At 39.0% G+C, this 26,508-nt stretch overlaps 1 protein-coding gene across 1 annotated transcript in view; it reads left to right on the top strand.

Moving 5' to 3' along the window:
• The window catches only part of srbd1 (S1 RNA binding domain 1), a 97,701-nt gene that overhangs the window by 49,867 nt on the left and 21,326 nt on the right, over positions 1-26,508 (top strand). Inside the window, exons 15-17 of the mRNA XM_061911213.1 lie at positions 6,720-6,811; positions 13,615-13,697; positions 25,593-25,699. Of these exons, the coding sequence (XP_061767197.1) occupies positions 6,720-6,811; positions 13,615-13,697; positions 25,593-25,699 (282 nt within the window). The remainder of the gene's footprint in view (positions 1-6,719; positions 6,812-13,614; positions 13,698-25,592; positions 25,700-26,508) is intronic.

Below are 26,508 nucleotides of genomic sequence, written 5' to 3'. Positions count from 1 at the left end.
ATTTTGAGCCAACACCTTCTTCAATCAGTGAGAGCTGTGAAGATGAAACGTGGCTGGGTCTTCCAGCATTAATCCCAAACACACCGCCCGGGCAACGAAGGAGTGGCTCCGTAGAAGCATTTGAAAGTCCTGGAGTGGCCTAGCCTGTTTCCAGACCTCAACCCCATAGAAAATCTGTGGAGGGAGTTGAAAGTCTGTGTTGCTTGGCGACAGCCCCAAGACATCACTGCTCTCGAGAAGATCTGCATAGAGGAATGGGCCACAATACCAGTTACTGTGTGTGCGAACCTGGTAAAGACCTATAGTAATTGTTTGACCTCTGCTATTGCCAACAAAGGTTATATTACAAAGTATTGAGTTGAATTTTTGTTATTGACCAAATACTTATTTTCCACCATAATATACAAATTATTTAAAATTCCTACAATGAAAAATTCCTGATTTTTTTTTTTTCACATTCTGTCTTTCGCAGTTGAAGTGTACCTATTATGAAAATTACAGACCTCTGTCATCATTTTAAGTGGGAGAACTTGCACAATCGGTGGCTGACTAAACACTTTTTTGCCCCACTGTATATATAAACAGCCCGGCCCCCGGCCAAATTAATTTAACCCAATGCGGCCCCCGGGTCAAAAAGTTTGGGGACCCCTAGTTTAGATGAAGGAAGGCAAGATTGTTTTATAAATATCTCTGCCATGCCTCCATGGTTTGATTTCAAATTTTTGGGACTTATGCAGATCCCAAACCCCAAAAAACAGGTACCAAGAGGTAAGAAAGGTCTCCTTTAAACTGCAACATCCTTTGTCCATTTTAGGATTTTCCTTGATACAATATGTAAAGCAAGGCTTTTTTTGTTAAGTCCTCCTCCCCTAGACTGTCATTGTGACTCACTGTGAGTCATCCTCTCTCCTCATTTTTTGTTGTTTGCATCTTTCACACATTCTATCCCACTTCGAGCCCCACTGGACCCCCACAATTGTCCACATTGAGTCTCTGTGATATGCCATATGTATGTTTGGTCCTAGGTGAATGTACAGTATGTGTATGTATGCTTGTATTTATGTACTTGTGTGTGTAACACATGCACCGGCCTTTACCGCTGCACGATTGACATGAGTGTCTGTGAGGCTTTGCTCTTTTCAGACGTGCCTCACACTGGCAGTTAGTTTGTGTGCGTGTACGTGCGTGTGTGTTTGTGTGAGTGCGTGTGCATGTGTGCCCCTGCCTTCTAGCATCTTTGCTAGAGACTGACGGCCCTTGACACCTGCCATTTGGACGCTTTTCTCTGTGAAAAATGTCATCGTCTTCAAACCCGACGTGTGTGTATGTGTTTGAGTGAGAGACAGAGAAGGGAGACATCCCTCAGTTTGTGTCCCTGAGGTGAAGCTTTGCAGCTGACTGAACAATGGACCAGAGCTGTTTGAGCAGCCGGGACGCAGCAACTTGTGTGTGTGTGTTTGTTTTACATGAACAAATTTTGGAGTGCTAATTTGTGACCTCACAGATCCCTCTAACGCTCTGCGATGATGCCAAACCATGTGAAAGGAATTTGAAAAGCCATGCAGGTTTCCTATGCATGCCTGTTAGCAACTTTTTGTGTTTTTTCACCACTCTGCATGCACTTTTGGCCAGATCTGAAACATATTTTTTGGTCAGATTGTGTCTGCACATTAGCTCATTTATTTAATAATCCATCTCCCCATAATTACGGAGTTAATACCAATATGGCAAGGCAGGCCAATTTTATTTTTAGAGCACACTTCGAAGACGAGGCAATTCTAGGTCGTTTAGACAAAAAAAATTAAATAAAGTAATCATGAAAAATATTAAAAAAACAAATATACAATAAAACAATCCTCAAACAATTGTAATTTCAAAAATAGTGTAAATAAAATACTTTCAGTTGTCATGTGCACAATAAGAATGTTTATAACCGGGATTTGAACATTACCGCCACGCTTTTATAGGGAACACCGTTTTGCAGAACTGACTTTAATATCAACAAAAGAAACAATGTTGTAATATAAAATGATGTCTCTAATTAAATAAATTAAATGTTGAGGCCTGTCACACATTTTCTGGAATGCTATTCCAGATTTTAGGAGTCTGGAGTTTGGTCTTGACTCTGGGCACTAGCAGAAATAAAAAGATACAATAAAACACATGATTATTGAAGTTGAACATAAACCAAAAACATAAGACCCAGTGTTTAAGTTCAAATGATAATTTCAGTTAGTACCAGTGAGTCACCAAGATAATTGCTATTTATGGAGAGAAATGTGTGTGCTATATTGCAATCGAACAAAAAATGGATTGTACACAAAAATAATGTATTTGACCTGTTAAAGATTTGCAAAAGACAAAAATTCATTTAAGAGATAAAGGATTTGCAACCGTAAAAACAAAACAAAAACGTACTTGTTTTGTGAAATATATTTTCAAAGTTTTGGTTACGAATTCCATTTTTCAGGGTATACATTAAATTCTTTATTTGGCTACGAACCAACTTTAATCTTGTGTAAGGAGACTCCTCTGAAGAATATGTCAGAGGCCTGTTTATTGGTCCGACTCGAATGATAATGTATCCTGCTTAAAGGTTAACCAGATTCTAGTACTGCATATCCTGACGTAATCATCATATTTATGCTGGATAAACACAAAGTTTCATATTACAATCTATTATACACCACCTTTCAAGACTAATAATAAGGCTTCTGACATATTGTTAATTTGTCACCCACAGAAAACACGTCAAAGATGTAACCAAAAAAATGTTGCAAGCAAAACCCATTGTTACTCAAGAACCATTTTTTGATTTGCTAACAAAATGAGTATTTGGGTTTAACACTTTTTTAATCTTGCTAATCTTTAAAAAAACAATATATATATATATATATATATATATATATATATATATATATATATATATATATATATATATATATATATATAAATATAAATATATATTTATATAATCCATGTTTCTTTACAAATTAGTTATTGACTGCAAATCCATTTTTCGTTTGATTGCATGCAAACATTATCTCTATAGCTACTTAAATTCAATGATGAATATTAACAGTGACATCTTCATGGAATAAAGAAACGGTGGTATTTCCCCATTCTTATAACCCTTCAACTTCACTTTTGTCCTCTCCATCGGATTAGTCAGTGATATTATTGCTTCTTGTCTTTTCTGACCGATCTGGTGTGCTGGTTCTAATTTACATTAAGGCTCCCCGTGCGCGCTCCTGGGCTGTAATGAGGTATCAAAGTGTGTATCCGTCTCCTCCGATGTCTGGCCTCGAGGAGGAGGGGTCAGTCGTTTTGTATGTGCATCAGACCCAAGGCTGTGTCCGTCAAAGAAGAGATAGAAGAGCCGCAGCTTGTGACTTTCCCCCAGGAAGGGGGGAGTGGGGTGGTCCACTGGCAGGGTCCGTGTGTTTCTTCCATGTGTTTAGAGTTGAAAGGGGGTGCGAACATTGACCCCCGTCCCATCCCACTGGGCCTCCAAGTCATCACTTTACAAGCAGAGGCAACTAATGACTTTGGCTGTGCGTGTGTGTCAGCATGTCAAGTTTGCGTCCACAAAGGCCTTGGAGCTGGCCAGTGGACAACCTTCTGCTGGCTGCCAGACTGATGCCCTTGCTGTGACGGCCAATGAACTACCCGTGACTCCGCCGGTACCCAGCAGCCCCGCTGGTGGCCTTAATTCACTTAGACATGATAAGGACTCTCCTATTATATTATCCCCGCTTCATTATTTGCACTCATGTTTTCTTTTCGCTGGATTTAAGTAGTTTCTTTCTAGCACCCCCCATCTCTGCGTTTTGACTTAGAAAAATGTGTTCGTAATTGAAGACCGTCTCCCGTCTCACCACGTCCACTCATCCTGGTGATCGTGCGCGGCGTGTGTCGTGTGTTGTCGGCTTAATGACCAGCCCTGATTTTGACCCCCTTGAAGGTCATGTGCCAGTGCTCGTTAGCGGCGTCTCCATGGCGATATGTCAGCTGTCAGCGCGATGGATCGGAAGCTGACAAAAAGAACAGTGGGGCAGAGTGGGGGAGCGGTGGCGATGGTGATGAATAGGATACAATGAGGATGAGCGCGCATGAGTCCCTTTTTAAATTAAAAGCCTCTGGGATGAAATTGTTTGTGTGTGCGCGCGTGCGCGGAAGGTTGCATTCTAAATTGTGGACATTGAGGAGGCGCTGACCTCGTCATTATATTTGAAAGCCCCGAGGACACCCCCCTTTACTTCCTTTTTTGCTGTTGATCCATCTAGAGCAGTGGATCTCAACCTTTTTTCAGTGATGTACCCCCTGTAAACATTTTTTTTTCAATTCAAATACCCTCTAATCAGAGCAAAGCATTTTTGGTTGAAAAAAAGAGATAAAGAAGTAAAATACAGCACTATGTCATCAGTTTCTGATTTGTTAAATTGTATAACAGTGCAAAACATTGCTCATTTGTAGTGGTCTTTCTTGAAATATTTAGAAAAAAAGATATAAAAATAACTAAAAACTTGTTGAAAAGTAAACAAGTGATTCAATTATAAATAAAGATTTCTACACATAGAAGTAATCATCAACTTAAAGTGCCCTCTTTGGGGATTGTAATAGAGATCCATCTGGATTCATGAACTTAATTTCAAACATTTCTTCACAAAAGAAAGAAATCTTTAACATCAATATTTATGGAACATGTCCACAAAAAATCAGGCTGTCAACACTGAATATTGCATTGTTGCATTTCTTTTCACAGTTTATGAATATACATAGATAGATAGATAGATAGATAGATAGTACTTTATTGTTGATATTTGGTTGAACTATTATTCAATAAATATATTTATAAAGGATTTTTGAATTGTTGCTATTTTTAGAATATTAAAAAAAAAAATCTCACGCACCCCTTGGCATACCTTCAAGTACCCCCAGGGGTACATGTACCCCTATTTGAGAACCACTGATCTAGAGCAGTGGTCCCCAACCACCGGGCCGCAGAAGATTTTTTTTTATAAAAAAATAAACCTTTTTATTTTTTTATTAAATCAACATAAAAAACACAATATACATTAGTGCACCAACCACAAAAACGTCCCTTTTTCATGACAAAAACATACTTTTTTCATGACAAAGAAGAAAAAGAAAAAAAAAGAAAAGATAAAAAAGGTATATATATCAGGTTGTTGGTGGATTTATTTTGTACCCTTCGCGTTCGTATTCCTCTGTTTGTTGCAGTTTTGTTGCGTTTCTCTTGATTGCAAAATATGTGGATCAAAAGGGGGTGTGACATTCATATTTTGTCAATATTCAGTGTTCTATCGTTCATAGAAAAATGTAAAATTCCATTACGTTTTTTAGCATTCAAACAAACATTATTGTGAAGTTTTGTTTTAGTGTCCCTAAAATAGATATAACGGCCCCCAGACACATTTTTTTCTCTAAATGTGGCCCCCCGAGTCAAAATAATTGCGCAGGCCTGCTCTATACGATCAGTGGGCAGTACAAAAATGAGTGCGAGAACTCAGACTGTTAAAGTTAAAGTCCCAACGATCGTCACACACACTGGGTGTGGTGAAATGTGTCCTCTGCATTTGACCCATCCTCATGTTCACAAAACTGTTATGTGTATATATAAAAATGTGTGCCAAATAAATATCATGCATTCAGTAAAATGTTTAAAAAAACGGTCATGGATTCTGACAAAAATTTGCATTTGTGTCGACTGGGGTCCTTTCTTAACCAACTTTTAATTATGAGTAATCCAGATTCCTTATTATTTAAGCATGTTGTTATTATTGGCATCAAACTACAATTTGATGCCAATAATAACATCTTAATAAAAGTTGAATAAGATTCCTCTATGTTTGATTATCGTTTACAGGTAATGAAACAACCAAATTCAACATCTCATAAAATGTGAAAAAGATTCAATATTGTCATGCTTTTTAAAATGAAAGATAAACGTCAAAAACTTCCTGAGACTTTAATTGGTTTATTCGTCTTAATTGAACTCCTGAAATAAATTTTTTTTTTAAAAAAGCATTTGCAGGCTCTTGCAATTTATGGAGACGCCCCAATAATATATATATATATATAGTACAGTCAAGACATCAGCCTTTTGCAGTACACCCTAGTGGCCTCTAGATGGCAGGCGTGTCACATGAACGGAGGTGCCATTGCGGGCCTTAGTTCCTCAACGTCCCCAAAATGTTCCCTGAGCATTCAATCAAAGCTTGAAGGAGAAAAAGCATTTCTGAACCGTCAAAACACAAAGGACCTTAATCAGGCAACAGTTTGCGGTTACTAAACATCTACAGAAAACTCCCTAATCCTTACTTGAACAAAATCTAATGTTAACGTGAAACTTGGATTATTTGTAAATGCAGTGTTTTTGTCCATCATGTCAGATTTTGTAGTCAAACGAGAAACCCGTTAGACTTATCAAATCCTTCAGTCATTTTCATGTCAAATCCCCTATTTGACTTGTGTAGGCTCAATACATCTAACAAATGTTAATGTGAAACTAGGACTATTTGTAATGGCAGTGTTTTTGTCCATCATGTCAGATTTTGTAGTCAAACGAGGAACCTGTTAGATTTATCAATTCTTTCTGTCATTTTCATGTCAAATCGCTTATTTGACTTGTATAGGCTCAAAACATCTAAAAATGCATCTGTCTTATTGTGTTGACGTTGTCCTCCTCACACTAGCATTACCAATGAGGCTGGAGCATCCATCTACAGTGTAAGCCCTGAGGCAGTCAAGGAGATGCCAGATTTGGACCCCAACCTGAGGAGCGCAGGTAATGCTAACCCAGCCACCATATTAGATGATCTAAAATTATGACAGATAATGTGATTTCAGCAATTAGATCAGAATTGCATCAATATTAGGGATGCCTTATACTGACTTTCTGACCGATATCCAATATGTCTATATTACGCAACCCTTAATTTCCATTAGCGATATCAAGCAATACCGATAGATGTTCTGGTTTTCCCATCAAACTAATGTCAGGTGACGTGGTGTAAAGTGAACACATTATTCCTGAATGTAACATTTTTTTAGTAGGATTCTACTTGATAACTTTCACAAATAAGCACTTTGTGTGCAAAAAAAAAAAAAAAAACATTACTGCAATGTAAATTATAGAAAAAGTGCCATTTTTATTAGGAACAAATATTAAAATTAAAATAATTTGAATATCCAGGGTGTACCCTGCCTAGCCCCTGAATGCAGCTGAAAGGGACAAGCGGTAGAAAATGGATGGATGGACAGATAGAATTCATTACTGTATTTATTATTTTTTGTTAATTTTTTTGTTTTATATTACTTTATTTTATAGGTGTAAAATAAATATATCCATCCATCCATTTTCTACCGCTTATTCCCTTGTGGGGTCGCGGGGGGCGCTGGCGCCTATCTCAGCTACAATCGGGCGGAAGGCGGGGTACACCCTGGACAAGTCGCCACCTCATCGCAGGGCCAACACAGATAGACAGACAACATTTACACTCCCATTCACAGACTAGGGCCAATTTAGTGTTGCCAATCAACCTATCCCCCAGGTGCATGTCTTTGGAAGTGGGAGGAAGCCGGAGTACCCGGAGGGAACCCACGCATTCACGGGGAGAACATGCAAACTCCACACAGAAAGATCCCGAGCCTGGATTTGAACCCAGGACTGCAGGAGCTTTGTATTGTGAGGCAGACGCACTAACCCCTCTTCCACCGTGAAGCCCAAAATAAATATAAAAATTTGTAATTAAAAGTATTGAGCAATTGTCAAGTAAAATAACATGTTCTCCTATCAACAACTAAGAGGTTCGTTTCGGACTGTACAAAGTTTGGAACTACTCTATACTGGTACAATCATTGAAATGATCCATTACTTGACGTTTATATTTTTTCTACACCTGATATTTTTGTTTTACTATCTTTCACTCAGGAAGTGAACTAATGTACAAATGAGAGTTAGATTGTGCTATTAGACATTAAGAATGGTTAGGATTAAATGTAAGCTTTGCTTCTTCCGACTCTTTTTTTGGACACGCTGAATTGTGCAAATGTAACTATGTGATGTAACTTGTTAATACATATGTCTGAAGCAAATAAACCATGTCATATACCATTATAAACTGGTGTTAGAAATCCCATAATTTAGTATGTTTATGTCTTTTGTGCTTCACTGATACTGTTTTTTTCAGGCGTTGTGATTTGGTTCTGACATCGAAACAAAGCATGTCACCTGATGCTTTTTCTGTTACAGATAGACTTGTATTTTCTCCATTCCCCATTTTGCTTCGTGCTTGTTGTCTACATTTTAATTGATTATAGCTGGTAGGGCTGCGAATCTTTGGGTGTCCCACGTTTCGATTCAATATCGATTCTTGGGGTCGCGATTCGATTATAAATTGATTTTTTTCGATTCAAAGCGATTCTCAATTCAAAAACGATATTTTTCCGATTCAAAACGATTCTTTATTCATTCAATACATAGGATTTCAGCAGGATCTACCCCAGTCTGCTGACATGCTAGCAGAGTAGTAGATTTTTCAAAAAAAACTTTTATAATTGTAAAGGACAATGTTTAATCAACTGATTGCAATAATGTAAATTTGTTTTAACTATTAAATGAACCAAAAGTATGACTTATTTTATCTTTGTGAAAACATTGGACACAGTGTGTTGTCAAGCTTATGAGATGTGATGCAAGTGTAAGCCACTGTGACACTATTGTTCTTTTTTTATTATTTTTATAAATGTCTTATGATAATGTCAATGAGGGATTTTTAATCACTGCTATTTTGAAATCATAACTAATATTGATACTGCTGTCACTAATTTTGGTTTGCTCTGTGTCGTGTTTGTGTCTCCTCAATTGCTCTGTTAATTGCAGTTCTGAGTGTTGCTGAGTCAGGTTTGGTTTTGGAATTGGAATGCATTGTTATGGTATTGCTGTGTATTGTTTTGTTGTATTGATTAAAAAATAAATAAATAAATTATTTTTTAAAAATGAGAATCGATTCTGAATTGCACAACGTGAGAATCGCGATTCAAATTCGAATCGATTTTTTTCCCACACCCCATATAGTTGGGTAGTTTTCTTTAGAATCGCTGGTCGCTTAGTATCATTACTTTGTTGCATAAACGCTGCGTGTGACGCCAAGATATTGAAGGAATGTATTTATACTCACCTCTCAAATAGCCACTGCTCATTGTAAACTGTTGTTTTTACGATCAGTAAGACAAACTTGGAAATAATTGCACACTACGGACATATTTGCACCAATATTATTGCAATGTGGGGCATGGCACAATTTGATACGGTATGCCAGTAAAATTATCGGCAGACAAACTGATACCGATGTGTTCTGGTATCACAATTTTAGGCCAATATCGGTCGACCGACACCCCTATTAGATGCTACAGGTTCTGCTCAATAAATAAGAATATAAAATTGATTTACTTCAGTAATTTCATTCTACAAGTGAAGTTATAACACACAGTGATACATTTCGATTCTTAATTTTTTTCCCAATTTTGATAACCGAAAACAAATGAAAATTCCAAATTCAGTATCTTAGAAAATAGAATATCACTTACAACGAATAAAAAAGGAATAAAGAATATAATTTTATCATCTAACAATGTAGTGGATGTGGCTTATATATGGAAAATATGGTACTGTGAGTGTAGAACGTGAGTACAGTCATGCAGAAATTCTATAGTTTGTTTTACATTTGATTATATTGTCAACAATCTAATAGACAAATCATGTCACCTTACCAGTGAATGTCTGGCTTTGCTATTAGTCTCTCTCATGTGTCTGTGGCTTTCCTCCACATACTCAATCACTGAAAACACAGCAGAATAAAAAAGAAATAAAAAAAAATCACTGTTGCCCAGAACAAATGTTTCCAGCAGACTTCCTCTATAAAAGCCTTAAATCAAGTGAGGCTGAATTATTCCTTACTAGTTTCCTGTGATCAGCAGCGCGCCATTTTTTTTTTTTCAACCATTTAGCAAGCTTTTGACTTTGGACTGCAGCAGGGACACTGGTAATATACTTTAACTTGGCCACAGAGGCGGTAAGAGACTGTTCTGTGCTTGGAACTTCCATCCGTTCCACCTATAGTTGTGAGATAAAGAACACTTATACCGGGACAATATTTTAACTAGTCAGCAGGAGGACTGTTTTTCTGCTTACTTTTTAGTGCACGTCTCTTCTGCTAGCCTCTATTCAAAGCCCAGAATGCAGCACTACATGGGAGGGAGGCTCAAGATGAAGTGCGGTCATTCTTTAGTACCCTCACTAGTGTTTTACCTGGTTGCTGTTGGTGACAGATGAAATTAATCGACCCTGCGTTCTCTTTGTAGTTCAGCAGATAAATCACAAAATTGCAGAAAAAACATCTTGCTTTTCTGTCCATCCAAGTTCATTGCACACGAGTGTGGCAGGACCGCCTCTCCTATTTCTATTTTTTCCTCTTTACTTTAAGTAACACAAAACTGTAGTGCTCATAAACTTTTAATAAATGTCGGGGGTTTAAGATGGACTGCGGAGACATAGTATAGGAGCTAACTTTTGGTAGTGCACTAAGACAGGGCAGGTTTTGAAACTCCATCCCTGTCTAAATATTATCTCAGGGTGCAGCGAGAGAAAAGAGGAGAAGCCATTGATTCCAGACATACTTCCTTTACTGCAGCACATCCTCCTTTTTTCTGCCTGTGCGTCTCATCATTGCTAACGAAAAAGTTGACAAATCACAAACAGTAGTGTCATGCTTTGTGACACAATTAGGGATGTAACGATAAACGGTAATATTGGTTACGGCGGTAAAACTCCCAATGGTTATTGTTACAGTATTAAATTGAAATAATAAAAAAAAACGTGATCGATAACTGCAGTTAGTTAAACTCCCAGATGCCAGAAAAACAAGAGACCTTAACGTCTTTCCCCATTAAGAAACAACGTATCCCAATCTAAAGTTGTATAAACACTTTACTGTCTGATATTCAATTCTGCATATTGAACCTACAGTTGTGATCCAAATTATTCAACCCCCACACAATTTTGGTGTTTTAGCATGTTGTACATTTATTCCGTATTTTGTTTATAGTCATATCAAATAAAGATGTGCCAAATAGACGAATGCAACTTAAATTGTAACACTGTATTTAACAAAATACAAAAAAAGAAAATTTTTCTTAATATCTCATTGACAAAATCATTCAACCTCCTAGTTACATGCATCTTTAGTACTTAGTAGAACACCCTTTGGCAGTAATTACATCTTTCAAACGTGACACAAGCTTCTTGCAACCATCTACAGGTATTTTAGCCCATTCCTCTTGGGCAAAGGCCTGCAGTTCATTCATATTCTTGGGCTTCCGTGCTGCAACTGCCCTCTTCAAGTCCCACCACAGGTTTTCTATAGGATTTAGGTCTGGCGACTGTGAAGGCCATTTCAGAGTCTTCCAGCCCTTCTTCTGCAACCACTCTGATGTTGATTTGGAGGTATGCTTGGGATTGTTGTCCTGTTGGAAGGTCCAACGTCTCCCAAGCCTCAGCTTCGTCACTGACTTCATGACATTTGCAGCTAATATATCCTGGTAGGAAATAGAATTCATAATGCCTTGAACGCGCTGGAGATTCCCGGTACCTGAGGCAGAGAAACAGCCCCAGAGCATGATTGACCCCCCACCATGCTTAACAGTAGGCGAGGTGTTCTTCTCTTTGTAAGCTTAATTTTTTCTTCTCCAGACTTGATGTTGATTCATAGGCCCAAAGAGTTCCAGTTTTGTCTCATCACTCCATAGAACAGTTTTCCAAAACCTTTGGGGTTTGTCCAGATGATTATTTGGCATACTGGAGTCTATTCTTCTTGTGCATGGTAGTCAGAAGTGGGGTGCGCCTTGGAGTTCTGGCATGGAGGCCTTCATCTCGTAGTGCGCGCCTTATTGTCTGGGACGAAACCTGCGTTTCCCCCCTCTGCAATGTCCGGTTGTAATTCCTCAGCTGTTACCCGGGGGTTTTCACCACTGTACGCTTCAAATACCAGACAGCAGTTGCACACAGCATCCTCTTTCTACCACGCCCAGGTAGTGTTTCCACTGTGCCTTTAGCTTTAAACTTGTGAATTATGCTCCCAACTGTGTCTCTTAGAATGTGTAATGTCTTTGCTATTTTCATATATCCATATCCTTTCTTATGAAGAGAAATTACCTCCTCTCCTGACTTCTTTGACCACTCCCTGGACTTCACCATGTTGCAAATACACCATTGACCATCTACAAGAAGTTGAGCGTCACAGTCTTTTTCAAACAGTTTAATTGTTGCTCATTATGGTTCTAATCACATCTACAGGTGTTTTCAACACCTGATTGAAAAGACCTTATTCAAATTCTGTTCTTAAAAATTATGATCTTCAAGGGGTTGAATAATTTTGTCAATGAGATATTAAGAGAAATGACACTGTTTGGTGTGTTACAAAATATAATGTTGTGATTCAAGTTGCATTTGTTTAATGCATCTTTATTTGATATGACTATAAACAAAATACGGAATAAATGTCCAACTTGCTTAAACACCAAACTTGTGTGGTGGTTGAATAAGTTTTGATCACAACTGTACAAGCTGTGCTATTAGGACAGATCGTTCTATACTCCGAGGAATACAAGACGGAGGTTTTTTTTAGGTTAACAGAGTAGGACGCCACAACACAGACCAGAGAAAATACATATTTATAATAGATTTTGTTTGTTACGCACTTTTCATTTAAATATGCAAACCGATATTTAAAACAATAAAAGCAGAGCCATTAAAACAGATAAAATACTAAAACACGATCAGTGAAGCATAAGAAACGCAAAGCATGTAAAATAATGAGTTTTCCAACAGTGTATTCATGTGTATTAGTTTTTTAATCAAAGTAATTTGGTCAAAATATTTCAGTTTGTCAAATGTTTTTTGAGCGCATTCAACAATACTGCGATAATAATGATGATCAGGATAGTTTTGGCCACAACAACCCTGATATGAATTTTTTTATATCATTACAATGCTACACACAATACAGGAGAATAATGTCCAGGTTTAAAGGCCAAGAATGACGATAAACTAACAAAATGCTACATTGGTGCACCATTGTGATGTCATATATGGCAAGTGTTTGTTATTGCATTTTTTTTTCTTATTTCTTAGCCTAGCCAGCAAAGTTATGGAAATTGATTTACCTGAATTTGCGACGCACACTGGCTAAGTAATGCCTATAGGCTCAGCCTTGCTTTGCTGCAATGTCTTTTTTTTCCCTTGGCTAAATTAGTGCTTCTAAAGGTGTGCATCTCCCAACATTTATCAGGCGTCTAAATGACAGATCGCTGGCTCTAATTTAAAGCCAGCAATAATTATTATTAGGTTGCAGGAAGGATGAAATTGGATTTGGCCCTCCCCTCGGGCACGTGCTGTAATAAGAACATTTGCATTTTCAGTAATTATAAACAAGGCAGCTGTGAATATTCGAGTGCCGCAACAGTTCAAGTTCATGAATCTCATTTGACGTCTCGTTGGCATCCTGTCTGCCCGTCTGTGTTTGTGAACAGTGTCCATTGGAAGACGTGTCCAGGATCCGTTGGCGGAGCTTGTGAAGATAGATCCAAAACACATAGGCATTGGAACGTACCAGGTAAGATACTTGACTTGTGCGCACTTACAGTACATGGAAAATGTGCAAGAAAAGCACATTTGAGACATGTACAGTGGTACCTCGGTTTTTGTCAGTCATCTGTTTCCAAGAAATAATTTTTCCCATAAGAAATCAGCTAAACCCTACTTCAGGTTGTTTATTTTGTTTAGAATTAGACCAAACACATTCTGAAAATGTACAAATCAGTTTTTTTTACTTACATGTTGCCTTGAATAGTTTTCTATCTTCATTTGTCGTTATATATATACTTTCTGAATAAATGATGTGGTAATGTTTATTACTCGAATAGGTGGAATTGAGTCTGGCAGAGTTTTAAAATGCTCCCATTGGTCTTCATTTTTAATCTATCAGAAGATGAAATTAATAATAATATCAAAATCAAATTACAGCATGTTTTTAATGTAATTTACTCATGTTCTTTAACTGATGTACTAACATCCATCCATCCATCCATTTTCTACCGCTTATTCCCTTTTGGGATCGCGGGGGGCGCTGGCGCCTATATCAGCTACAATCGGGCGGAAGGCGGGGTACACCCTGGACAAGTCGCCACCTCATCACAGGGCCATGTACTAACATCACATGTTTTATTCTGTACATGTGTAGCATTATCTACAACAAAACTTGTGAATTTGGACTCATTTTATTAATCACATATGACTTTAGAAGGGGATACATATTATTTCAGCATATTTTTTGTGTGCCCAGAAGAGAGAACAGTGCATAAATCTTTGCACGTGAAAAACACTCTGCATCGTTGCGGATTAATTTTACACTTTTAGATTTTTATGCTAATTTTTGTCCGCATGTAAATTCTGACTATGTTTACACTGCAGGCCAACATGGCCGAAATCTGATTTTCTCTATATCACATTTTCTGCAGCTGTTTACACTACAAGTGATCTTTATCATACTCCAGTATAAACGCGCACAATTCCTAAAGTGGCCCCAATGTGGCCAGACGTCACTTGCATGCACAGTTCGACAACTAAAAATAAAGGAAGTCGACTCGTAGTTATTATTTTATTGTATATTATATTTTATATCTGAATCAGCATTTCCAAACTTAAGGTATCACTTTTGGAGGCAGCTGCAGCTTAAATCGATACAGGGTTTCCCACACATTCATTTAAAGAATTACGGACGCCACAAATAAAATAAATTTTTTTTTTTTTCTTTTTTCGGCTTTTGACTCGCTCGGCCGCTCATAAAAGCAATGGGACTCTGTCTATGAATGTAGCTTGTAGTTACATATTATATAAGTATATAAATACGTATATAAATATGAACATAAAGTGTAATTATATTCCAACTCCGCGTTCTTCTTGGTCATCGCCGCCACCGCTGCCCCCCCCAAGTTGAGTTTATACCAAAAAGTTCTATTTTGGTTTCATCTGACCACATGACATTCTCCCAATCCTCTGCTGTATCATCCATGTATCCATTTTGGTATAAACTCAACTTGTCGTGTTTGGAGGAAGAAGAATACTGACCTGCATCCCAAGAACACCATACCTACCGTGAAGCATGGGGGTTGAAACATCATGTTTTGGGGCTGTTTTTCTGCTAAGGGGACAGGACGATTGTTCCGCGTTAAGGAAAGAATGAATGGGGCCATGTATCGTGAGATTTTGAGCCAAAACCTCCTTCCATCAGTGAGAGCTTTGAATGGTTGACCAAATACTTATTTTCCACCATAATTTACAAATAAGTTCTTAAAAATTCCTACAATGTGAATTCCTGGATTTTTTTTCACATTCTGTCTCTCACAGTTGAGGTGTACCTATGATGAAAATTACAGACCTCCTTCATCATTTTAAGTGGGAGAACTTTCACAATCGGTGGCTGACTAAACACTTTTTTGCCCCACTGTACATTGCGCACTCGATTCCGCAGAATAACACACAAGTTTGTTGCATGCAATGTTTTCCCCTACAAAGGCCAGTAAAGAATGCAAAAACCGCGGCATAATTTTGATAAAGCTCTTTGTTGACAACAGAACCATATAAAAAATGGGGCGCACGAAAACCGCGGTTAGATTGTACTACATTTCATCATAGCAGTGTGTATACCACTACTAATTTGACTGTGTGTATTAGACCTATTGAAGTATTTTAGGGAAAACAAATAACGTAGTAATAGGTCTGTTTATTTGATAAATGGGCTTCTGGGAAGACATAGAAGAAGAGGTACATGGATCAACTTTAATGGAGGCCTGTGTCAACAGATGACGGGGGCCGCTAAGTCGATTAACGATTTCAACCCCAGGGAACGTATGTTTTTACTGCACTTTTTTTTTTACCAGACCTTTCTGCAGTCGTTTTGGAAATAAACAAAAAAGGAAGGAACTTTATTGTTATTGCACAAGCACAACAAAATTTCATTTTTTGCAGAAACTTCTTCAAGAGCAGACATACTTTGAACAGGGTAACAGAACCGGAACGCTTAAGTGATACAAAAATTAGATAGATGCTTGACAAGCCTTTTTTTTTAGTTTGACTAACACATTAATTAGGAGTCATTGTTCCTGAGGATCAAGACAGACTCCCATATTGACTTTAGGGACAGAGGGGAAACACGGGGATTAAAACAGGACAGCAGATGGTGACAAAAGTCAGTGAAAAAAGAATGACAGGAACATTGAAGGGTCAGTGCAGAGTGAAATTTGATGAAAGTCCATAGGTCATATTGTGTAAGTGCCTGTGTGTGTATGTGTGTCTGAGTTTGTTAGGTCACAGGCCTGCATCTCTCTTCGCATGGCTCTCCAGGGTGCCGGGGGAACCGCACCTCCCTCCCTCAGATCATGTGACTAGGTCAACAAATGATAATATAACTGGGTAAATAAACCCCGGGCGCTGACAGATACGAGACGGCACATCACTTTGACCTGCCAGCGAGCGCTCTCTGTATTGCATACATTGATGTCAATATACTGTACGACTTGGCTTTGCGTTTAGTTGCATTTTTCTTGAAAAGTCCCTCCGTGCGGTTTCTGACATTTTGAGTTCTCTTTCTGAAAGATTGTTGCCCATAAGAACCAAAAAGAGTGTGGGCAGATGTAACTCTAGCATAGCTGGCACAGCGGGATCACTCTTTCACTTCTCCCTGCTTTAGCCCTGCTTGAGTGACAGCTCTGAGAGAATGGAGGAAATGAGCTGAGAGCTAAAAAAGTGAGGACCATTAAAATCAGATTGAGCTTAACTATGGCTGTGGGAGCAAAGTTTTTCACTGCTGCGATGCGAGCACAACCTGGATACTTTAAATCAACATCCAACACTCCCAATTTCTTTTTAAAATCATGGTCACCTATAACGAAATACATACAAAAGAGTTTTATAGTTATTTAATCCACTGTAAGTATCAAACTGTTATTTAATTAGACACTTATTGGGTGTGGCCGTTGGAGTGCTTCTTCATATGTCAGTCTCTTGTGGTTTCCACACACACACACACACACACACACACACACACACACACACACACACACACACACACACACACACACACACACACACACACACACACACACACACAGCTGTGTCAGAAAAACATTGCCTTGTTTTCTTACTTTTTAGTCTACAGAATAACAAAGTAGACTAAAAAAGTAGAATGTCACTTTACCTTTCATTGATTTTTATCACAATCCTGTCTACAGACTTTTGCGGAATTTTTTGTCCCTTGTCACATGCACTTTATTTATCCACCTGTCTTCCTCCTCCGTGTTTTGTGGCTTATTTATGCATTACCCACACAAAGTTAGGGATAAGGGATGGTCCACCAAAAATTCACATTTTGCCGGTGAAGTCCTAATGAAATCTGCACTAAACTTTTAAATGCACATTTTCAACTGTTTTGCACAACCTGCTGTTCTATAACAAGGCGCTGTATGCTAAAATTCAGTGTGTGATCTAAGAGTCTAACAATTCTAAATACATTTGCTGGTTCAGTTGGAATGGTGAATGATAAAGGTAGTATTTTCTGACTCATCAACTAACGATGTTGGTTAAACAATGCCGAAGAGTCAAATCCTATTGTTTATGCATTTTGGGATAAGCTTTGGAGTACTCTCTGTGCGGGGTTTTGCTATCTGGTAAATGTTGTGATGTCACCGCGAGGTGGACATACTTATTTGGACATGAATCAAGCTTTTCTACTTAAAAATGGTAAGAGCTCATCTATTCAGCTATTCAATTTTTTGTATTTTTTTGTATTTAGTGTATTAGATTCTGCAACTAGTGTTTGGATCCCACTGTACGCAATATTCGAAGAGCATGGAAAAAAGCATTTCACTGCGGTGTAGTCTGCATGTGACAAATAAACTTGAACCTTGAACCTCTAACATGGCATGCACATAACAACAACGGGCGACATGCAGTGACATTAATGCTACTAAACATATATATATATACAAATTGAAAATGTGGCTTCTTAACGCATATAGCTGCCAGCACTACAAGATGAGCCAGTTTTGATGCTAAGATAAATGTTATGTTGTGATCCATCCATCCATTTTCTACCGCTTGTCCCTTTTGGGGTCGCAGGGTATGCTGGAGCCTTTCTAAGCTGCATTCGGGCGGAAGGCGGGGTACACCCTGGACAAGTCGCTACCCCATCCCGGGGCCAACACAGATAGACAGACAACATTCACACTCACATTTACACACTAGGGCCAATTTAGTGTTGCTAATCAACCTATCCCCAGCTGCATGTCTTTAGAGATGGGAGGAAGCCGGAGTACACGGAGGGAACCCAATGTTGTATTTTAATTTTTATCATATTGTATATGTATTGTGTTTTTTTTTATTTGTATCTTTCTTTCTTTTGTTTTTCTTTTAAATTGTAATTTTACTGCCTTTTTTACATCATGGCCAGGGTACGACAGATGAAAACTAGCCTTCTGGCTAATTCTGGCTTTTTTAACCATGTGTAGTCATGCGTTTTATGCAATTGCATTATCTCTTTTGAAATAAACTAATCTTAATCTTAATATATAGAGTAATGCTGCTAAAAGTGTGCATGTGTTTATGTTTTTTTTATTTTCAACTGTTTGGAAAAATAATAATGGCAATGACTTCAAGATATCAATATTTAAACTCTGAACATTTTCACAAGATAAATCATGGTAAGTTTGGAGAGGGTGAGTGTGGTGCCATTTGCAATCTGGGAAAGCCTCCAGAATCTAGCATCTTGCAGACAGACTAAAAAAAAACAATATAAAAGTTACTTTGGAGAACAATCGGGCTTCACTGTGGCAGAGGGGTTAGTGCGTCTGCCTCACAATACGAAGTTCCCTGCAGTCCTGGGTTCAAATCCAGGCTCGGGATCTTTCTGTGTGGAGTTTGCATGTTCTCCCCGTGAATGCGTGGGTTCCCTCCGGGTACTCCGGCTTCCTCCCACTTCCAAAGACATGCACCTGGGGATAGGTTGATTGGCAATACTAAATTGGCCCTAGTGTGTGAATGTTGTCTGTCTATCTGTGTTGGCCCTGCGATGAGGTGGCGACTTGTCCAGGGTGTACCCCGCCTTCCGCCCGATTGTAGCTGAGATAGGCGCCAGCGCCCCCCGCGACCTCGAAAGGGAATAAGCGGTAGAAAATGGATGGATGGATGGAGAACAATCTACACCACGGGTGTCAAACTCAAATACAGAGTGGGCCAAAATTTTAAACTGAACAAAGCCGTGGGCCAAGGTTGAACAAATGAACATTTTAATAGTGACCCAAACAAATTTTGCATTGAATATTTAACGAGCAGGGCTTATATAACTTTATAGTGACATGCAAAATCGAGTTTCAAATAATAATAATAATAATGATAAAATATCAATGGCATATAAATACAATTTAAATAAAAATGTAATGCCTCTTTTCTATTTGTAGCCTTCTGAGGAAAATATCAAAATAAACTTTTTTTCACAAGTTAATAATAATTTTGAAAATAAAATAACAATAATGAAGTAATCAAACATTCAAGCCTTAAAAGTAGGAAGAGAAAGTGCATGACTAAATTGTTAATTATTGCTCAGTTTGCTACACTGATTTGCTTTAACAATGAATATGGAACAAGCAATACTTGTATAACTTAATAATGCAAAATCAACTTTCAAAAAACTAACGAAAGACATCAATGGTATATTAAATAAAATTAAAATAAAACATTTAATGCCTCTTTTTTATTTGCAGCCTTGGTTGCAGAATGGTTGGAAAATCGGGAGGGTTGGCAAGTATGAGTATTAGCGGCGAATGCGGTGTTATAGCGGCAGATGTATAATACCGGTGGGCCAGCTCTAATGTTAATTTGATATTGCCTCAAGGGCCAAATGAAATTGCACGGGCCAGAGTTTGACACTCATGATCTACACCAAAGCATATCCAATAAAATTGATGGAGACTACAAGGAAGTGTTTCGAATGTCGATTAAAATCATAGGTCCAAGTCTTCTTGATCATGCTGTTCACGTTTTGATATCATGAGACCAGGATGTCACATCAAGGGATGATGAGTGTCATTAGCAGCTTGTCACTTGTGACGTTTGCAGTTCGGCCCTATTTTGTAGACGTTTCGCAAGTTGGATTTGTGCATTCCGAAGTTTATCGAAGGGGAAATCAAGTTCAACTGTAAAGAGTTATAGTGCATTTCAGGTTCACTCTGAAATGACACCTGAAAGCCGAATATCCCTGTCGAGTGTATGAAGGGCCCTTGTGCAAAGGGCAAGTGTGTGCGCGCACTGCTCCTAAGCTGTGCCGGTTGTGCCCACAGGGGAGACAGGAGAAGACGGAAGGAGAGGAAAGAAATTCGGCGTTGACAAAGATTGATGCTTCCTTTCCTCAATGTTTTGAGGCGTGGGAAAAAAAATCTGTTATCAATGGTGGAAGCTGCCAGAATGTAAGCTGCTACTATTTTAATTGTTTCCACATTATCCTGTCAGAGTGCATGAGTGATGAGATGATGAGGGAGGTGTATACAGGAATGAAGCTTAACATTCTTACGCCTTTGTCATTTTTTATATTTTTATTGCGATGTTGTTATATCACTAACTATTGTGTTGTTTAGGGGCTGCATAAAAGCAGCTGTTCAAGGAGGATTAATGTATTTTTTGTTGTTCAAGAGTGGAACCTTTCTGACTCCCCACAAATTATGAAAACACTTTTGAAAATATTTTTATTATATATTTTTTTTAATACAAACTACGCTTTTGTATCGTCAGTTATATGCGGGTACTTAAAGTAACCTCGGGCAACAAAAACAAGTTGACCAGAAATACTGGAAAAGTACAGACAGTCGGACAGTGCATTTTAATGAAGGGCCACTAGGTGACAGAATAAGCCTGAGTTTAGCTTGATAGATTTGTATGTATTTTTTCAAGTAATTGATTGTTCTTAATTATCTTGGTTATGGCCTTTTAGATTTGTCAAAGGCAGTGCAGAGTGCAGACATGCAGTAGCAGCAAGCATGTTTCAGTATGTAATTGCTCTCCTGGCCTATTTTAGCAGACCACGGTAGTAATGTTGTGATATTTGAAATCTCTAGTCCACAAATCTTAGAGGAACATTTACAAGCCTCCGGCTCTACTTCACATCTGCAGCCAGCCTGTCTCCAGTAATATTCCAGTTACCAACCTCATCTCTGGCGAATGGTGTTTTAGTCTTCTGTCATCGTTGTCTGTCAGCACCTTACATCTCAGCAGTTTATTTCCCTTTGCTATTTTGCTTTGTCTTGCTGCTTCCCTTTATTTACAGTTTGTGGCTATGTAATTACTCTTAGACACCCTCCTGGAGGTTTTCTATCAGGACATAGGCAGGTTTGAGGCTTGTTTTGGTGTTGTAAACAGAGATATCTTACCTCTGGTGTGGTAACCGCGGAATTTAAGCAGTCAAGGTGCAAACAGAAGGTCTGCCTGGCGGTCATTTAGCATATGTTGGCCGCCTTCAGCAAGTTTATTGCTAATCCTTACACCTACTTGATGATTTGAACCAAACCAGTCACTGAATTTGTTGAGTACACTATGAAGGAATGGGGTATTTATCTATTGAGGTTACTGTCATTTATCATTAAGTCATTTTTTTGTACTGCTTTTGTCATTTAAGTTTATTTAAGCTGTTATCTAAAAGAACAAAAATGGACTGTATATAGTTTACACATGCTAATCTGCAGGCTGGTTTAACATGTTAAGACCTATTCACTTGCAAAGGAAAGGAAGCAAGATGTCCAAGAAAATGACAGACAGGTGAGAATAAATGAGGCGTGGAAGTCGATTGTGAGTTGGGCTTTTGGGTGATGGAAAGGAGGAGATGAGCAGCAAACTGGTAGATGGATGCAGCAATACAGGATGACATGGTCCACTGGTACATTTAGTGCCTACTGTTAACAGAGTAGTGCAAACTGAAAACTGAATGGGTTTAATACAGCAAAACGTCACTGTTTTTCTGCACTTTTGACTTTCTGCCACTCTACTTTGCCATCATGTCATTACATATTTAAGTGATTTTCCCTGTTCTCAGTCACCAATTACCTCCTGTTTGTGTTGTTGTTTGACTGGTTATGTAAACAAGTGTGGGCCCAAAACAGGAATCACGTACTACAGGTTTCAGTCTGTTTCAACTGAGCACATTTTTTGAGCATGTCACAGGAAGTGCACTATTGCCACCTGCTTTAAGGTTCCTATAAGAATGTGAGAACACTTCATCGGTTCCTTACTGCAGGTGAAGGCTCACCTCCACTTATTTTCTCGTGTGAAAACATTCTTCTCCGGTGTAATGTTACAGGTGATTTCCTCCACTCTGCAAACTCTCCCTGGACTCCTCCCTCTTTGTGTATCCCCTCACTCGTGGTCGTAAATCATTCGTTTCTCCTGCATAGGATTGTCTTGTTTGTTGTATTGTCTTCACGACGCTTCCAGCTGTGGTGCCTCTCAGGATTCTTTAAGCATCAGATGGCTGTGTCATCACTAGGGATGGTTATTTGGATCAGTTTAGATTTTGATTTTAGATAACAGAATATATTAAGAGGACATACTTGAGAGCACATTGCAGTACATGATTTTCCTCGCTACGTATTTGACAGCAAAGTAGTTGGGTCCGAAATTGATTGCACGTTATATAATATTTTATTAGAGCGTATCAAAATACGAATTGGTCTGTCAGACTCAGCCCTGTCATGGTTTAACTCTTATCTTACTGATAGGATGCAGTGCGTCTCCTATAACAGTGTGACCTCGGACTATGTTAAGGTAACGTGTGGAGTTCCCCAGGGTTCGGTCCTTGGCCCTGTACTCTTCAGCATCTACATGCTGCCGCTAGGTGACGTCATACGCAAATACGGTATTAGCTTTCACTGTTATGCTGATGACACCCAACTTTACATGCCCCTAAAGCTGACCAACACGCCGGACTGTAGTCAGTTGGAAGCGTGTCTTAATGAAATTAAACAATGGATGTCCGCTAACTTTTTGCAACTTAATGCCAAAAAAACGGAAATGCTGATTATCGGTCCTGCTAGACACCGACCTCTATTTAATAATACAACTTTAACATTTGACAACCAAATAATAAAACAAGGTGACTCTGTAAAAAATCTGGGTATTATCTTCGACCCAACTCTCTCCTTTGAGTCACACATTAAAAGCGTTACTAAAACGGCCTTCTTTCATCTCCGTAATATCGCTAAAATTCGCTCCATTTTGTCCACTAAAGACGCCGAGATCATTATCCATGCGTTTGTTACGTCTCGTCTCGATTACTGTAACGTATTATTTTCGGGTCTCCCCATGTCTAGCATTAAAAGATTACAGTTGGTACAAAATGCGGCTGCTAGACTTTTGACAAGAACAAGAAAGTTTGATCATATTACGCCTGTACTGGCTCACCTGCACTGGCTTCCTGTGCACTTAAGATGTGACTTTAAGGTTTTACTACTTACGTATAAAATACTACACGGTCTAGCTCCAGCCTATCTTGCCGATTGTATTGTACCGTATGTCCCGGCAAGAAATCTGCGTTCAAAAGACTCCGGCTTATTAGTGATTCCTAGAGCTCAAAAAAAGTCTGCGGGCTATAGAGCGTTTTCCGTTCGGGCTCCAGTACTCTGGAATGCCCTCCCGGTAACAGTTCGAGATGCTACCTCAGTAGAAGCATTTAAGTCTCATCTTAAAACTCATCTGTATACTCTAGCCTTTAAATAGACCTCCTTTTTAGACCAGTTGATCTGCCGCTTCTTTTCTTTCTCCTATGTCCCCCCCTCCCTTGTGGAGGGGGTCCGGTCCGATGACCATGGATGAAGTACTGACTGTCCAGAGTCGAGACCCAGGATGGACCGCTCGTCGGGACCCAGGATGGACCGCTCACCTGTATCGGTTGGGGACATCTCTACGCTGCTGATCCGCTTGAGATGGTTTCCTGTGGACGGGACTCTCACTGCTGTCTTGGAGCCACTATGGATTGAACTTTCACAGTATCATGTTAGACCCGCTCGACATCCATTGCTTTCGGTCCCCTAGAGGGGGGGGGTTGCCCACATCTGAGGTCCTCTCCAAGGTTTCTCATAGTCAGCATTGTCACTGGCGTCCCACTGAATGTGAATTCTCCCTGCCCACTGGGTGTGAGTTTTCCTTGCCCTTTTGTGGGTTCTTCCGAGGATGTTGTAGTCGTAATGATTTGTGCAGTCCTTTGAGACATTTGTGATTTGGGGCTATATAAATAAACATTGATTGATTGATTGATTGATATGCGTCATATAACGTACACTTATTCAGCCTGTTCACTGTTGTTTAGTTATTTCAAATTGCCTTTCAAATGTCTATTCTTGGTGTTGGATTTTATCAAATAAATGTCCCCAAAAAATGCGATTTATACTCCAGTGCGACTAATATATGTGTTTTTCCTTCTATATTATGCATTTTCGGCAGGTGCGGCTTATACTCCGGAGCGACTTATACTCTGAAAATACGGTATACTGTTGTTCTATATAGTCTGGAAAGTATGGCATATATGCTTCATTTCTACCTTCTCTTCACAGTTCCACAATTACAGGATTGTAGAAGTTGGACTTTAATAAGAATTTTCAGTGATATATTTTATAACATTTTCCAAAAATGCATTACTTTATCACATTTCCAAAATGCATCAATTACGCCACCATTTCTCCAACAACGCATTATTTTGTACGCGCTGTATTTCATATCACTCCTGTCTGTCACTCTGTGCCCTGATTTCTTTCGTGGTTGTTATCTGTGAACATGAAAGTGTTTATTGAAGTGGTGCTCATGTTACAGCACAACAAGGCTCGATCATGTTCACGTTCACGTTCACGCGTGCGTGCACACACAGTCGTCCACGCCACACTGTCAGCTAATCCTTGAGCAGTTGCTGAGCTATCGGTGTCCCGCTCCTTGGCCATCATCCGACTTGATATAATCTCTCTTATCTTTTCGCTTGCCTCTCTGTCTTTCCAAATAGGGAAAACATTCCAATCATTTTTGGAAGATATTACCCAAATTGTTGTTGGGCTAGTGGCTGAGACAGGTTCAATTAGAGGAGATTCTTCAATTGCCAAAGTAAACCCTCACTGTTTTTGCACCATCTCTGCGCTTTCCATCCGTCAATCAGCTCTCGGAGGTTTTTTTTTATGTTTCTTTTTATTGTAGTTGTCAATCAAACGTCTTTCGGTGTGTCAGGATTTGCTTTGGCCCAGTTGCTCTTAATCTCTTTTCAGGATGAAATTTAATAATCCTCTCCGGGGACGTTGTGCCTACAAGTTGCGCCTAAATTCCAGATAGGATATATCAACAAAAATGGTTGATGAAATTCTGTTCTGTGAAATAGAGCTTACTTGCTCTCCGTATCAGCTTTCCTATAACTATTTATTATGTGTGTTTGCAGCATGATGTTTCATCCAGCGCTCTGAAGGCAGCTCTGGACAGTGTGGTGCAGGAGTGTGTGAGCTTCGTTGGGGTTGACATCAACATTTGCTCTGAGACTCTGATGAGGTAAATGACACGATTGTGCACGCGCATTAAAAATATTTTACATACATGCACATGCCTTGTACTTAAATGTATGTAGACAGTAACAGTAGAACAGTGCTAACAGTAGAACTACAGTATGAAGTAGGTCGGTGTTGGGCCGTCAGGTCATCTGTTTACTTGTCTGCTCTGCAAGTGAGCTTTTTTTTTTTATCCCTGCCAAGAAGTCATGCTATACACACATCCACACAAACTCGCAGACATGTTGATGACTGAGGTATTATGTGGAGTGTTGACACAGCAGCATGTTTTAGAGTTGGCAAGTCACAGTACTCCAAATCGCCTCTCTGTATTGCTCAGACAAAACCGGCCGATTGCTTTAAGTTGACTCTCCTGTTTTTTTGTTTGTATTCATTTTGCTTTGAGTCTCATTTAATTTTGTCATACTGTACCTCTCAATAGGGCTGGGCGATATAAGCGATATATCGCGGGTTTGTCTCTGTGCGATATAGAAAATGACTATATCGTAATATTAGAGTATACGTTCTCACACAGTTGTTTTTAGCTGCAGGCATTACACCGCAGGCTCTTCCCACTCCTTCTTGTCTCTCCTTCTCACAGACCTCAAGCGCACAAACTTACACACGTCACATACTGTCACGTCATACGTCACATATGTATATGCCCTCGCGGAGCAGCATGGGTAATGTTAGCTGTGATGCTAGCAAAGTCTTGCGAGCGGTAATACAGTTGTGATCAAGTTGGAAATTTATTCCGTATTTTGTTTATAGTCATATCAAATAAAGATGTGTCAAATAGACAAATGCAACTTA

This window comes from Nerophis ophidion, linkage group LG09, assembly GCF_033978795.1.
Source record: "Nerophis ophidion isolate RoL-2023_Sa linkage group LG09, RoL_Noph_v1.0, whole genome shotgun sequence".
Classification (NCBI taxonomy): Eukaryota; Metazoa; Chordata; class Actinopteri; order Syngnathiformes; family Syngnathidae; genus Nerophis; species Nerophis ophidion.
The sequence above is the reverse complement of the archived record's forward strand: the minus strand, read 5'-3'. Positions and strand labels throughout refer to the sequence as shown.